Source organism: Trametes versicolor (genome assembly GCF_000271585.1).
Source record: "Trametes versicolor FP-101664 SS1 unplaced genomic scaffold TRAVEscaffold_10, whole genome shotgun sequence".
Taxonomy (NCBI): domain Eukaryota; kingdom Fungi; phylum Basidiomycota; class Agaricomycetes; order Polyporales; family Polyporaceae; genus Trametes; species Trametes versicolor.
Genome location: NW_007360330.1, coordinates 1,170,909 through 1,185,623, shown reverse-complemented (window position 1 = coordinate 1,185,623; position 14,715 = coordinate 1,170,909). Strand labels below are relative to the sequence as shown.

General features: G+C 58.4%; 5 protein-coding genes across 5 annotated transcripts; 2 read left to right on the top strand and 3 right to left on the bottom strand.

Moving 5' to 3' along the window:
- Positions 1 to 343: 343 nt before the first annotated feature.
- TRAVEDRAFT_22792 (uncharacterized protein) lies at positions 344 to 1,169 on the top strand (the record flags this gene model as incomplete). Its single annotated transcript, XM_008043536.1, has 7 exons — positions 344 to 420; positions 480 to 532; positions 604 to 617; positions 682 to 683; positions 762 to 856; positions 937 to 1,014; positions 1,135 to 1,169. The coding sequence occupies 7 exons, from the start codon at positions 344 to 346 to the stop codon at positions 1,167 to 1,169; spliced, it is 354 nt and encodes a 117-aa protein (XP_008041727.1).
- Positions 1,170 to 1,806: 637 nt separating this feature from the next.
- On the bottom strand, positions 1,807 to 4,281 carry TRAVEDRAFT_131483 (cytochrome P450; the record flags this gene model as incomplete). The annotated part of the gene is made up of 14 exons (XM_008044081.1): positions 1,807 to 1,973; positions 2,028 to 2,056; positions 2,115 to 2,147; positions 2,204 to 2,437; positions 2,493 to 2,522; positions 2,582 to 2,785; positions 2,850 to 2,916; positions 2,975 to 3,225; positions 3,286 to 3,467; positions 3,587 to 3,684; positions 3,742 to 3,785; positions 3,843 to 3,934; positions 3,991 to 4,088; positions 4,152 to 4,281. 14 exons carry the CDS (start codon positions 4,279 to 4,281, stop codon positions 1,807 to 1,809), a joined length of 1,659 nt encoding a protein of 552 aa, XP_008042272.1.
- Positions 4,282 to 5,673: 1,392 nt separating this feature from the next.
- Positions 5,674 to 6,015, bottom strand: TRAVEDRAFT_51101 (uncharacterized protein; the record flags this gene model as incomplete). The annotated part of the gene is made up of 3 exons (XM_008043802.1): positions 5,674 to 5,765; positions 5,820 to 5,916; positions 5,980 to 6,015. 3 exons carry the CDS (start codon positions 6,013 to 6,015, stop codon positions 5,674 to 5,676), a joined length of 225 nt encoding a protein of 74 aa, XP_008041993.1.
- Positions 6,016 to 6,341: 326 nt separating this feature from the next.
- TRAVEDRAFT_39383 (uncharacterized protein) lies at positions 6,342 to 9,152 on the bottom strand (the record flags this gene model as incomplete). The annotated part of the gene is made up of 8 exons (XM_008043662.1): positions 6,342 to 6,492; positions 6,549 to 6,700; positions 6,755 to 6,805; positions 6,862 to 7,000; positions 7,054 to 8,397; positions 8,453 to 8,748; positions 8,802 to 9,030; positions 9,088 to 9,152. The coding sequence occupies 8 exons, from the start codon at positions 9,150 to 9,152 to the stop codon at positions 6,342 to 6,344; spliced, it is 2,427 nt and encodes an 808-aa protein (XP_008041853.1).
- A 2,660-nt stretch (positions 9,153 to 11,812) lies between these two features.
- On the top strand, positions 11,813 to 14,014 carry TRAVEDRAFT_30906 (dihydrolipoamide succinyltransferase). Its single transcript, XM_008043611.1, has 8 exons — positions 11,813 to 11,958; positions 12,014 to 12,072; positions 12,143 to 12,267; positions 12,329 to 13,090; positions 13,139 to 13,191; positions 13,244 to 13,314; positions 13,482 to 13,607; positions 13,675 to 14,014. The coding sequence occupies exons 1-8, from the start codon at positions 11,945 to 11,947 to the stop codon at positions 13,725 to 13,727; spliced, it is 1,263 nt and encodes a 420-aa protein (XP_008041802.1). The 5' UTR covers positions 11,813 to 11,944; the 3' UTR covers positions 13,728 to 14,014.
- Positions 14,015 to 14,715: the final 701 nt, after the last annotated feature.

Below are 14,715 nucleotides of genomic sequence, written 5' to 3'. Positions count from 1 at the left end.
GCCTGACGATCGCTCGGCGCTACGCGGCCTCAACGCAAAGCCTCCGTCGTGCAGGCTCGAGTGGACAGACCGATCACCACGGTGTTAGTCCACAACACCCACGGTGTCTAGATGGGACAGTTCGCAACAGACTTCCATCATGAACAGGCGGCGCACCCGGGCCCGCCGTGTGCACCTTCGGTGTCGAGTCATCCAAGGCCTCTTTGCGGCAAAATGCCATGCGATGGCGCAGCTCCCGACATCCGTCCGAGTGGTATAAGAAGTGCGACGCAAAGAGATATAACCCTCACTCTCGCATACCTTGAACAACTCAACTCCCTTCCTTTCGTAGACCCGCTTCACCATGCTCTCCAGGACACTTACGGTCGTCGCGTTCGCCGCATTCGCTGCTGCGGTGGATCCTCTGGGACTCATCTTCCCGTAAGCGTCAACGCTCCCGGCTTAGGACGCCCTCAATAGCTGACAGGGAACCTATCCAGGCCAAGTGCTGAGCAGTGCGAGCCGACGCTCATTCAATGGGTGGGCGGCGAGGGTGAGTGGAAAGCATTCGGTCTCCTTGTATATCTCGTTACTGATCTATTTCCACGTTGACTCAATTTACAGGACCATTCACCTTGGTATGTCCTCCATCGCCTGCGTCTGCGTGAACGTTGTACTGATTGGATCTTCTTACTTGAACAGGGGTGAGTCACGGCTTTGGTGTCTCCCGCAAGCTGCTTTCTTATGCTGCCGCCCTTTTTCCCCAACTTCCCGTGACGTAGGTTCCAGACTGGCCAAGATCGCAAGACGGTCGAGTTGTTCCCGAACATCCCTGCCGGCGTGACCAGCTTTACCTGGCAGACGAATCTTGCTGCGGGTAAGTTGTACCTTCGAGCTCTGCTGCACTCCTTTGGCCGCAGTCTACCCGAAAGCTTACATTTTCATGTGACGTTCCAGGAACGACATATGCATTCTCGCTTAACGACTCCACCGGGCTGTTCACTGACAGCCCGCTGTTTGGCATCCAACCCGGCAGTGAGTTCACATCCTGCTTCCTGAGATGTCGTACCGGATGCTGACGCGTTAGTCGTGGCAGCGGACACTTGTGTGCTCCTGAACGCCTGAACAGGTTATATGATGTGTGCATTCGCATAGAGGCATGTGGGAGGCGGAAAACCATTTGGGAGTAGGAATTTTGATTCTCTGGGCGTAGTTTCGAGTGAACTTGACATTTGTGCTATGGGTCCATATGATCTGCCGGTACCGCAAGTGGTCCAGACAAGATTCACTGAGGGCTGTAGGGCTCCGTCCGCTAAGCCTCGGAACGCGTCTCTTGGGAGTTTTACAACGGCGTGCATCGTATGTTTGCTGTACTAATCGACGAACATGGGCCCCGGATCTGCGGACAGCCTCAACGTGAGCTCTGCCAAGCTTTCACGGACGGCCGAGAGAGTCGGCGTCTTCTTGCCCTTTTCGACGATATCGTCAACGTTGTACTAATTACCCTGTGCCCTGTGGCAGCTGCACGGGTTCGGAACAAGACGTACAACTTTAGCATACGAAGGGCGACGAAATCTATCATCGGACACTTTGCAATAAGACCTATCTATCCTTCAACTATCGAACTTTAACGATGTGAAGCCAACTGACATTTGTAAAACGCTGGTAAATAGAAGTAACTCGCGATAAAGTCCGATACGATCTCTGCGTCGACCCGCTGAGAGTGCAAGTACGAGTAGGTATATCTTCCACCTATGCAGCTCAAGTCAGTAGACGATGCAGAAACATTCAGCAAAAGGCACACAAATACGTACACGTTGGCCGTGCTCAAATCCGCATAGCGTCGCGTTTCACCAACTGGACCTTCATCGGAAGCTCCGGCCGCTCGCCGCGCGGGTCTGCGGAGGGGTACTGCACGCCGGCCATGTTCCAGTAGATGCGCTTGTCCGTGAGCTCGAACTTGAAGCTCGAAATGAGCACCGCCAGGACGACCTCTGTAACGCGGTCAGTATTTACAGACCCAGAACGAGGCAGGGTTCACGACTGACTCATTTCAAGCTGCGAGAACTTGAAGCCGCTGTGGGGGTATATTCATCAGCTATTGAATATAGTACGAAGTCGATGCAAGGGCTTACATGCACGCGCGACCACCGCCCCAGAACGTCATCCTAGCCCAGGTACTCTCAGCATTTCCTCTAGCTGAGCTATTGAGACGCAAGCTTACAGGTTAGCGTACACCCCAGGGATCTTCGCGTCGAGTACCGCATCCGGGAGCGGCTCCAGCCAGCGCTCGGGTTTCCACTCATAGGCGTCCGGACCCCAGAGCGCAGTGTTCGTGTTCGACGCGTTGATGCCGACGAAGACGGACGTGTCCTTCGGGATGTGGAGCTCGTGCATCATCCGGCCGTCCTTTCCGCGCACGGGCTCGGAGAGCGGGAGGACAATGTCCTGTCTTGCTCTGCAACCAGGTTATATCAACGGCTGTAATGGGTCAACTGGTGGAGGATACGCACTCGCGGAACCGGAAAGGCGCAGGGACGTGACTAGCATAATGGTTCGTAATCAGCAAGCAATTTCGTGAAAGATGTTTGCGCACACTCACACTCGGAGGGTCTCCCGGCATATGGCGTCGAGGTAGGGCAGAGCAACCAGGTCGTCGTATCCGATGTCGCCGCCTCCGCTGGCCTCCTGCGCCTCGAAAATCTCCTGGCGCAGCTTGTCCTGTACGGCGGGGTTCTGCGCGAGGCGCCACATGGTGAGAGACAACGCGTTCGAGGTGGTGTCCATCGCTGCGAATGTCAGGGTGCTGATAACAAAAGCTTGTCAGTAACTCGACTATGGGAGACGAGCGCAAGAAATAAATAACATACGACATCTGCCCGACGAGCTCATCCTCCGGCATCTTGTCCTCCTCGCTTGCCTCCATATTCGCCTTCACTGTTGGCCTCATCAGCGACCCACGCCCCATGCCCCAGCGCCGAACGAAAGGACCCACGTAAAATGCTCATGAGGTCCTTGCCCTCGCCGACCTGCTGCTTCAGCGCCTCGTCGCCCGCGAGCAACGCACGCTTCTTCTCCGCAAAGATCGCCGACGAACGTGTGCGCAGCGTGTCCACAATCTGGATCATGTTCCTCAATGAGCGCACAGGGATGCGCTCCGCGACGGCACGCCGCCAGCCCGCGGGCACAATCGCCTCAAAGAGCGGCAGGTACTGCTGCATTCCGTGCATCTGGGCCAGCGTCGGGCTGGGGCGTTCGTTCCGTTAATATCTGCATACTGACGCAAGGATAAGGGGAGAGACGCACATGAGCTTCTTGATCGCCTCGCCGTACTCATCCGCGGCGTCCGCGACGAGCGGGTCGAACGAGTACCCGAGCCCCGCCTGGCCCATGAGCTCGAGCGCGGTGCGGCCCATCCAGCCGACCATGTCGACCTCGTTCGCACCTGCGCCAGCCTTGCTCACGCGCGACTCGATCGCGGTGCGGAGCTGCGCCCGGGAGGTGTGGTGAGCGTTTGCCGTTAATTAAGACGGAGCGGAGAGTGGCGGGAGAAGAGAAGAGAAGCCTAGGCGGAGATGGGTGGGAGGATGGGAAGGTTAAGACGGACCTTGTGCGAGACGTCGTAGAAGAGCGGTGTCATGTGGCGCATGTGGTTGATCGAGAAGACGGGGTTGAGCATCTTGCGCTGCTTGCGGTGGTGGTCGCCTGTACCCTCATTCAGTCAAAATTGCCCGTGCGCGCGTGTAGCACGGAGTCGCGTACCAAGCGTTGCGAGAAGACCGAGACCGAACAAGTGGTAAACCGTTCTGTCCGATGGTGCAGTGAACATCATGCATCATGCACACCGCCGAGGCCGAACTCACCTGGTGAACCAGGTCGACTCCTGGAAGACATCCTGGTCCTTGATGACGATATGGTGCATCGCCTTGGGGTCGAAGGTGTACAGTACGTTGCTCTGAAGTAGAATTCGCGTTAGTGATAATTGCAGTCGTCTCCTCTATCGTCACGTACACCGAACTTGCCATGCATCCCTACGACCGGGCCATACGTCTCGCCCAGACTCTGGTGAAACTTGAAGCTCTGTCTGCTATACAATTGCTTGAGGTTTCCTGTGCAGTGAAATCGAATAAGGGCACGTTCTTGAAGCAAGATCCGGAGAGTAATTGACATACCATAGAGGAAAGAGGGCGACGGCGGACCAGGCAAGTTGTCAAGGTCGCTCTTCACCGTAAGCCTACGGAAAAGCTTCCACAGAACCCACGTCGCGCTGCATACGAGCACGGCCTGTAGCAGAGAAACCATCCTTGCGATGCGCAGCTCCGAAGTGGTTCCCAGGTGCTTGCTAACTTCGTGTACTGTTCAGTCCCAAGTTGCCGAGTCGAAGTCGAAGAGGAGTAGCCGACACTATGGCGAGTCCCATGCACGTATACGTACTTATACTGCGCTCCCAAAGCGACAGATCTTCCCCGCAGATTGCCCTATGTCATGCAATCTGACATCTATGCGAGGAGTGCGGTCGGCAACTGCCCAGGCAGCCTCCGAGGAGCAAAGAAGGCGCATCATGGGAACGGCTGCCGCGGAGGAGAAGCTGCCCTAGATACCATACGCGGTAGTCCGGGCCCTCCATTAGCCATACGGAGAGGCCCGGTCCCATGCGCGTGGGGAACGGGGCGCGGTGCGAAGCCGTGTCCGTCGATGAGGACGCAGAAGGAATGCGTCATGTCGATCAAAGCGGACGCGTGGAGGTGCGAGCGGATGAAGAAAGTGCGGGGAATATCGAAATCAGAACAGGCGCGTCCGGGCCGGTCGGGGGTGGGTGCAATGTGTGCAAGCGACGATCTGCAGCCTGCAGGGAAAGCAGTGCCTGCCGTAGTACACGGTGGGCGAGTTGTATAAACTGTGCTGCTGGAAGCAGGGCGAATGGTCCTTCTTGCACTGGCAACGGCTAGTAAGGAAGATGCAGGTGAGGTGGTAGCCGATTCAACGCTGCAAACGCTGACATATCCTCGGAGTAGGTGGAGAACGCTCTCGTGGTCCCGTTGCCAACGGTCGGTTGTCATCCGACTTGACTGTCCACATACGAGTTTGAACCAAACGATTGATTGGCAATCGGCATCGGTGTACGATGAGACGCACCTGCATATATCACTTGGATGACAGCGATCTCAAATGACACGTCTGTTATAGCCCACTGTACACATCTCCTACTTACGTAGGAGGACTGACGGTCGGACGAAAATTCAACATGGCGGCCGTGTGCAGCTTGCCAACGTCTCTTCAATGGGACAAAGGCCCCGGGCTTATCGATCGGTTGCAGCGGCTAGAAATACCTTGGGAGGGGCGCAGAACCAGGGGTGAAATAGCAAGACACCATGACCCACTACCTGGTGAGCTTTCGACGGCGGTTCCAGCATGTACTGGCAAAAGCTTCGTGGCGGAGTCTTGCGAAGGATGAGTGCAGCCTGCCAAGCCATTATTTGCATAAGCGCTCGTCACTCGCCACCTGGGGAGCCAATCATATTCTTGCGAACACTCAGCGCGCTTGATTGGTACCTCCGAGTCAGACCTCTTCACTTGTGCAAACGATTCATGTAAGTATGGAGCCTACGAAACTCGTACAATGTGATACAAAGTAAGTCAGCTATGATACAGGCATCATCGAGTTGTTTTACATGAGCGATACAGCGGGTCTGCTCAGGGCTTCCTGTCCCCTGAGACCGTCTCCCTCACACCAGAGGAATCCAATCTTGCGTCGCTGGTCTGGCTCTGCAGACCTTTCGACTGGTCTGTGTTTTCTGGGTCAGAACGGTCGTGGAAGAAGGGCGAGCGAGAGAACTCACTGTAAATTGATGCCGGGCCCTCCTCTCTCTTTGTCTGCTTCCCGGCGACGTACATGTATCCGAGGGTGGCGACTGTGCCGACCACGGTCACGATGGCCTGGTAGGACGGCGGAGAGGTGAGCAAACCCGCAGAAGGTGTCGGCGCGTTCCTACTACGCACGAGATTACGGCCAGGGGCTCTGCTATTGAAGCTCATGACAATGGAGTGTGTGAGGTAGCGTCAAAGAATGTTTCGTGCGGTGGTTTGACGTCGAGACGGGTGAGCATACGATGGTAGATACGACGTCGAGGGGGAGAATGAACAGACGGTGCGGACAAGGTGGGCACTTATAAGGAGGCTCATGACGTCATGGAACCGTAACGCGGGCGGTTGTACTCGATCCAAGTACGCGACTCCAAGCACCTACTGACTCCGCAAGGGTATACCAAGCACATCTCTATTCGCACAATCTAGAGTCTACACAAAATCAGAATAAACAAACATGAGTTCGAACGAAGAGTTCATATCCACACAGACACTCATCACAGCTCCAGACTCTCTACCACCTCAGAATCCAAGCTATCCTCGACATTTCCGTCGTCCACAGCGGCGACCGACAGCTCTCCGTCAGCGAGAGCCGAAGGATCGATACCGACCTTCGTGCAGATCCACGTCGATGCGTACATGTTCACCCTGCCGCAGCCAGTGAGCCATCGTGGGTGCGTAACGAGAAGAGCGCCGAGGTTTACCTATCGATGCACTTCCCAGAAGTGCGCGCGGCGACGCGCTCGCACTTAAAACCCTGAGCAGAGAACGCAGAGATGTACCACGGCTTGAGCCCGGCGCTGCGCAGCAGGACACGTCCACCGAGCTTCATTGCCTTGTTCAGGGCGCGGATTTCCTGTAGTTCGCAAGTCAGAAATATGCAGTAGAGATCTTCGAAACCGTAACATACCTCAGCGGCTTGAGTACCCTCGGGATCAAACCAGTCCATATGGTCCATGATCTGCTCGCGCGTTAGCCTTTCGGGGCATGCGAGAATCCGGAGTAGGATGTACTAACCACAGAGACGGTGACACTCTCAGGACGGATGCGAGCAAGGACCTCCACGAACTCATCTGTGTGCACGCGCAGCCCGTCGAAAGCGCCCGGTTGCGAGAGGGTCGCATGGGCCTCTTTCGAGAGGTATGCCGGATGACAGCTGCTCATCGTGGTCAGCATATCTACTCTCCACGTCGAAACATATGCACTCACTCCTCAGAATACTGTCCCATGAGGCACAGGCGGTAAAAGTAGTTGCTATCCCTGAGCAGCGTGTTCTCCACGACCGGGTCCAGCGTATCCACGACATACTGCCACATCGCGTCCTTCGGCGCAAACGCGCCTCCGCGTGCAGCGGCTGCCGCCACTGCGTCTTCGTAGATCATGTCGCGCTGGTTCGGCGGCACGCCCAGCGCGCGCCACAGGAACTGCTCGTTCGCGACGACGAACCGGCTCAACCAACGGCTCAACACAACCGGGCGCAAACGGGTCCGCCAGATGGCCCGTTGTGCACGCAGCGTCGGGGCATCGCAAAGTTGGCGCACCGCGCCCCGAAGCCCGAGCACGCGGAAGAGCCACTTCGAGAGCTTCACCGCGATGCGCGTCCCGCCCGTCTCGTACAGCCCGCCGCGCGACCCGAACGCCCCAGAATTGTCGAGCCAGAACTGGAACGCGCGCGACGAGAGGTGCGGGGCGAGCTTCTCGAGCAAGAGCGCGCGGAAGTCCGCATGACGCCCAGTGCCGAAGAGCGCCCAGAGATCGGCATGCGGGAGCGCGGCGGCGAAGGCGGCAAGCTTGAGCTCGAGCAGGTGGTTCTGCGCGGGGTTGAGGTCGACGGCGTGGATAGAGCGCGGGCGCTGCAGCGCGTACGCGAGCACGTTGTCGCCCGCGGAGGTGATCGCAAACACGACGTCGTCTGCCCCAATCCCGAGAAGCCGTTGGTCCTCCGCGGGGTCCTCCCATGCGAACGCGTAGATGTAGTCGTCCCCGAACTGGGTGTGCTTCGGGAGCGCCTCGTCGTAGTAGAGACGCCAGCGCTGGTTCTGGTAAAAGGTGGCGGGGAGGGGGACGTTCGCGGCGAGGTTGAGGATCGCGGCCTCGAAGCCTTTGGAGCGCAGCTGAGTGCGGGTGGCGCGTGCTGCGGCGGTGGCGGCCTCGTCGCGTTTCTCGACGTAGTGCACCGGAGAGAGGTATGGGCTTTCGGTTGCGAGGGCGTCGATGCGTTGCGCTGCTGCGGAGGACGTCGCGGACCGTTGGCAGCCCAGCCAGATGTAATACGGGATGGCGCCGAGGGAGTAGTTGCGTTCGTTGGCATTGAGGATGGTGCCGAACCGGTGCTCGAGGTAGTCACGGCGGCCCTCGTCGAGGTGCACCCGATCGAGGCGGAACCAGGCGCGCCAGAAGAGACGCGAGAACCAGTTGACGTGCCGGGAGTGGTGCCCGCCAGTGAAGTTGCGGAGGTTGTAGCTCTTCGCGGACTGCACGTAAAAGTCGATGCAGGAGATGAGGCCGTGGGGCGCGAGGAGGTCGGCGATGGAGTCAATCACGGAGTAGAAGCTAAGAGGATGTTTCATAACCCGATCAGGGCAAAATGAAGAAGGATCGGACGCACTCGGGGATCATGCTGAGTGAGTATGACATGGTGACAAAATCTGCTTTGACGCGGTGCTTGCTGCCCGGGGCCCCGTACTCCGCCGTATCCAGCACATCTTCGGACTTGTCGAGCACGAAGGTACGGGCGTCCTCGCACACGACGTGCACGTTCTTCCATCCCAGCCTAGCAAACCGCTGCCGGGAGACGGCGCACAGCGACGGGCTAAGGTCGACCAAATAAACGGCCGAGAAGAAGTCGCAGACTGGTACGAAGTCATTCATCTTCTCGATGTTGTATCCGGTACCGCCGCCAACCTATTACGGTAGCTGTGAGTGCTAGTTGAGTGCGAAAGGGTGTGCGTACATACATCAACCCATATAGGCTTCCCGGACTGCGCGTCCATGCGGTGCTTGAGCTGTGCAGCGGCGAGCTGCAGCATATCCTCCCGGCCGCGAAGGAGCAGCCCCCTAGTAGCGTCATACACTTCTGCCTGTGTCCGGTAGAAACCTTCGAGGGCGCGTTGCTGCCCGGTGAGCGCCTTCACGTCCGCTGCGTTGCCATGGTCGACGGGCTTGAGGAAACAGGCGTAGAAGAACCTCCAGTACGGCCGCAGTTGTCGGTGGAATAAGATAGATACAGCAAGAACAGTGCACAGGCCGCCGTAGAGCAGGACATGCTGCCGGAGGGCCGCATGCGCCTGTACAGGGAGGTCGAACATGTTTGCCTGAGCGGGGTGTTCAAGGAGAGAAGTGGAAGAGTGCTTACGGATCACCGTCTCTGCATATTTATCGCTATAAGAGCCTGCCTGTCGGCGAAACAATCGGCCCCATCCTTGCAGGTTCTCCACCCGACTCTTCCATAGACGTACAAGGCGCAACCGCGCTCCCTCGCGCGCGCGCGCGCCAGCCGAGGTGCATGCGTCGGAGTCCCGAGAGCGATCTCAGCGATAAGACAGCTCTGCAGAGCCCTGCAGGTGTCTCTTGACCACCCGAGGGAAATTTGAAGGCCCTCGAGAACGCGCGCGTGGGCGCCCGCAGTACACGTTCGATGTTGGGAGATGCGCGCGCATCGCACTGGAGAACGAGTAGCGGCGAAACGTGAGCACGGATGAGAGCAGAACAAGCGACGACACTGACATGCTCGGCTATGGGCATGAAACGTGGGTGGATGAATTTGAGAACTAGTGGGGGATCCGCTGGCCACCGTGGAGAGTCGCCGTGAAGTTGAGACACGTGCGTCCTCGATCACTTGCGGGCTTGGTACCTGTTCCGAGATGCAGCTGCGAGGCGGAAACCCTCTAAAGGACCGACCTGGAAATCTGCAAATCTATGCAGACATAGCAAGCGACCCTCCTATGCTGTTGCGAGTGTTTGTACGACGTCGGCGAGTTAAGCGCCAATAAGTAGGAAGATTTGGGTGAGTTCCTGTTTGAAATACACGTCAGTCAGATGCATGCGAAAGTGTCACAGAACGGACGCTTTACCCATGGAACTTCTCCACTTGCGGAGCATAACCTCCGAGCTGTCGAAGAACTGCAGAATGCATTTGTACTGGTACGGCTCGGGCGCCTATGCAACCTCGCAAGTCGACTGTCAAGGTGAGAGTGGGCGGCTGTCATGCTGTCCACACGTGCTTGAAAATTCACGGCGCGAAGCACAAAACGACTCAGTAGTACTGTGGAGAACTGGGAATCCCGAGTGACCATAAATGGTGCCGCCTCTGCAGGCGTCCACAATATGAGCGCCTGATGAACCATGATCACCGGCCAAACTCAAATGCACGCACGAACAAATAAACCACTACGGGCGCAGAGGCAGACGCGCATACACCCGGGGCCCAAACTGCGAAGGGCCCTCGGCTGGTCGTTCCCACAACAGAGAGAAGCGCGGATGGTGCCGCAAGGCGTTGCCCTCCATCCGTGGACCAGCAGACAGGCCGAGAGGGCCGATGGCCTCGTGCGAGATAAGCCCCGTGGCGTCGTTACGTCTTCCACCACGACCTGCAGGTTGCGAGACACGATCGAGGGTGCATGAGACTGTGGCGGGCCTGGAGGGAGCCACCAGGATGTCGAGACGCAGATACGGGACCACCATCCGTGCAGAGGCCTGGTGTGGGTCGGACCGGCAGAGTAGGCTATCGCTTCAGGGACTAGCCGAACGGCCACTGGAGGGTCGGTGTGTTGGTGTTCTCGGGCCCGGTTGTACACATTCGGATGGCACTGGCGAGCTACTGTGAGACAGGGCGCAGGTGTCAGCAGGTGTGATGAGACCAGGCGTAACTGTGGGACGATCTTACTGTTGTTACACGGGAGGCTCTGTATGAACTTTGCCACCTTGAGGTTTTGCACGTTGCGAGATCCAAGGCACCAGCTAGGACAGTCCGCTCATGCGGAAGAATGCGACATATCCGTGCGAGACCGGCCTTTTCCCTCCCGAGGTCAGAATCTTGTTTCCGCCTGGTAAAGTAGGAATGGCTGCAGCTCTGTGCCGAGAGCTTCTCGATGACCTGTTAAATGATTGTCGGATGATATGGAAGATACCTCCCGCGGTGGAAGGAATCATCAAGAGGCCTCGCGAGGAGTGTTCGTCCTCTCTCAGGTGAGCGATGGGAGGGTCAAGCGATCCGAGGCTAGGCGAAGGCATTTCGAGGGCAAATTCGAGGGAATCCCGAGGACATTACCCTCGCTATGTGCACATAAAAGTTCCGACTCGGACTGTGGGCTGGGTTGTCTTAGCCTATGTCGCTTGAATCTAACTTCATCGTGGGTCGACGGGGCGTTGGAAAGGCTTTCGCCAGGTTATTGGGCAGCAACGATGACAGTCCATGTTACTAGGAAGCCTGATACCAGACAAGAACACTTCATCAGCTGCAGTCTGCGGCGCGCTACAATGGGGTGCCTATCGCCCGACGGGACACAAGTAAATCTGCAACCGTAAAGGCGAGTCAGCGTGCCAACGCGAGGCATGGACTAATGACCGCGTAAAGACATAACAAACGCGTTCGCTCTGGTACTTAAGTACTCACTGCTATTTTCTCCCTCACATAGCCAGCCACGGTGGCCGAGCGCGACCGTCCACGCCAGACGCTTGCACCAAAGTTCCCGGGAACACACGACAGCCCAGCATACGCTCAGCGGCCAAGAGACGGAAGATCGGTCGACGGGCGGACGCGCAAACGGCTCAGCGTGGAGAAGATGACAGAAGGGTCGAGCTCGCCGTCGGTGCAGCGACGAAAGTCCGAATAATCGCAGCGACGGTATTGGCGCGCGGCCAGGAGCGCGGCGAGCGCGTCGGATTTGTTCGGTGATGGGCGCCTAAACGGGTGGTGATGATGTCTTTGCGTCGCGTCGCTGGCGGCCTCTCTCCAACACCCACCTCCCTCCTCGCCGGCCTCAACGTCGCCGCCCCCCTCCTCGCACCACCCTATTCTGTCCCTAATATGTTGTCAAGACGAATTATTCTTATTGCGCGCGGGCGTGCTCTCGCTGCCAGCCGCGCCGAGGCCGCTGTAATGTCGAAAGGCTGGTGCGCATACGTCCAAGACCTGATTGGCTCCCGACCCGTGCTGAAGAGGCCGCAGGAAGGTCGCCAGCACGTACACGCAGCGCGCGAAATTCCACTCGACGAACCTCCTCCAAGGTTCGTGATTCACCTTCGCCTGCATGCTAGGAAACCGGGGAGTGGGAGTGACGTCAAATTCGCCTTGCAGCCGAGACCGTGAAGGTCCCCCAGATGGCCGAGTCTATCTCGGAGGGCACGCTCAAGTCATGGCTCAAGCAGCCCGGTGACGCCGTCGAGGCAGATGAGGAGGTTGCGACCATCGAGACCGACAAGGTGCGTGGCCCAGCTCGAACGTTTAGATGCGACCACTTAAGCAGGCGTTGTGGCATCACAGATTGACGTCTCTGTCAACGCACCGGCCGCTGGCCGTATCACCGAACTCTTGGCAAGCGAGGAGGACACCGTCAGCGTCGGCCAGGACCTGTTCCGCTTCGAGCCCGGAGCAGCTGGCGAGGCTCCCGCGCCGAAGGAGCAGAAGTCCGAGGAGGTGAAGGACTCCTCAGAGCCTAAAGACCAGCAGGTCGAGAAAGGCACACCTCCCCCGCCCGCACCCTCGCCCGAGCAGATCCGCAAACCCGACGACGCCGGCGTGCAGGAGGGCACCGCGAAGAAAGAGGTCAAGGAGACGTCGAAGCCCGCGCCCGCGCCGAAGAAGGAGGCGAAGGAGCAGCCCGCGCCCGCCCCGCGCGTGCCCGGGAGCCGGAACGAGACGCGCGTGAAGATGAGCCGGATGCGCCTGCGCATCGCGGAGCGCCTGAAGGAGTCGCAGAACGCGGCGGCGTCGCTGACGACGTTCAACGAGATCGACATGTCGAGCGTGATGGAGATGCGCAAGAAGTACAAGGACGAGGTGCTGAAGGAGCACGACGTCAAGCTCGGCTTCATGAGCGCCTTCGCGAAGGCGTCGTGTCTCGCCCTGAAGGAGATCCCGGCCGCGAACGCGTCGATCGAGGGCGACGAGATCGTGTACCGCGACTACGTCGACCTCAGCGTCGCGGTGGCTACGCCGAAAGGCTTGGTCACCCCTGTTGTGCGGAACGCGGAGTCGATGAGCTTCGTGGACATTGAGAAGGAGATTGCGGCGCTTGGCAAGAAGGTGCGTATGTGAACACTTCACGTCTTCCCATTTACTGAGCCCGCGTAGGCGCGTGATGGGAAGCTCACTCTGGAGGACATGTCGGGCGGCAGCTTCACCATGTAAGCATGTCCCGATCTGTTCATTCCGATTCTTGTGCTCACAGCGTGGTAGCTCCAACGGCGGTGTCTTCGGCTCGCTATACGGCACGCCGATCATCAACCTCCCGCAAGCCGCCGTTCTCGGTAAGTGACCACGTCTATCCCCCTGTATCCACCTATGTCGGAGCCGCAGCCCACTGCCGGCATGCGGTGCTCCCCGCGCGCCCCGCGATCGTCACTGCGGTTGGCGGCTGCGGCTCTAACTAACATCCTCGATCAAACGCGGTGGCTGACAACACTCCCTCTCGCAGGCATGCACGCGATCAAGGAGCGCCCTGTGGTGGTCAACGGCCAGATTGTCATCCGCCCGATCATGGTTGTTGCACTCACGTACGACCACCGCCTCCTCGACGGGCGGGAAGCAGTCACGTTCCTCGGTGCGTCTTCCGCGACACTATCCGTTATGAGTGCTAAGCGGCTGACCTTCACTTCTGCGGCTGACAGTCAAGATCCGCGACTACCTCGAGGACCCGAGGAAAATGCTCCTTGCCGCATAATCCTGTCGGTCATCGCGTGGAGGGGCGGGCGAGCACTTCTGGCGAGAGCCGTGCGGACTGGACTGTTGTTCAAACGTAGGAATGTAATTCGATTGCTTTGCTTTCCCGTCTCCAGCCGCCCGTTCCCTGCGCGTGTTCTCTGTTGTGCCCAATCGTCGTTGCGACCCGGGGAGTTCTGTAACGTATGTTTCTCGCGTTCTACCTACGATTTGTTAGCTATCCTAGACTTCTTGTGTTCAGCTTCCCCTCATTCTTGTAATCTCCCTGAGCTATATAGAACATTCACGGCTAAATCTCTGAACAGGTTCTCCATGAAGACTATATTGCAGCTCGCGAACTTGTACGTATGTTTTTGCTTCTGCTCTTCCCCGGCGGAGGCGGTGCTGAACTACCGGGTCGGAAGCTTAGGCCCGCCGTCCCGCGCCGTTCTCCGGGCAGTGTTGGCGGAGCTCGAATGCCCTCGAACGTCCTCGCAAGCAGAGGACTGGGTGTGAGTCTGGTGGTAAGCCGCTGCCGCCGACAGCCGCCGCCCGGCCGTGCCTGCCCCTCTCTGTGACGGACGTGACCCGGCTCGGGACGACCGTGCTCAGCCTCCTCCGCCACACGACGTCATCCTGACCGGACATAGTGGGAGCTGCGTTCGCCCCTTCAGCTCAACATGCTGCTACTACAGTTGTTTCACCCCATGGACGTCCAAGTGCATGAGGTGATGATCCCGCCCCTCGAGCGCGCCACACCCATCCCGCAGCATGGACTAATTTCAGGCATCGATAGCACAAGTATCCTCACGGAACAGCAGCTCCTCAGCGCGCCACGCATCCTCTGCGACGGTACTTCTTGGAGCTCGGGCGCAGGCCCGCTCCACCAGATGTAGACACGTCGCGCGGGGGAGGAAGCGGCTGCGCACGGCCCCAGCGGCGGAAGACCACGGCGAAGTGGCGACTGTTCCGACTCACTGTGCAGTCGAAGCAACACAAAGTGCCCATTG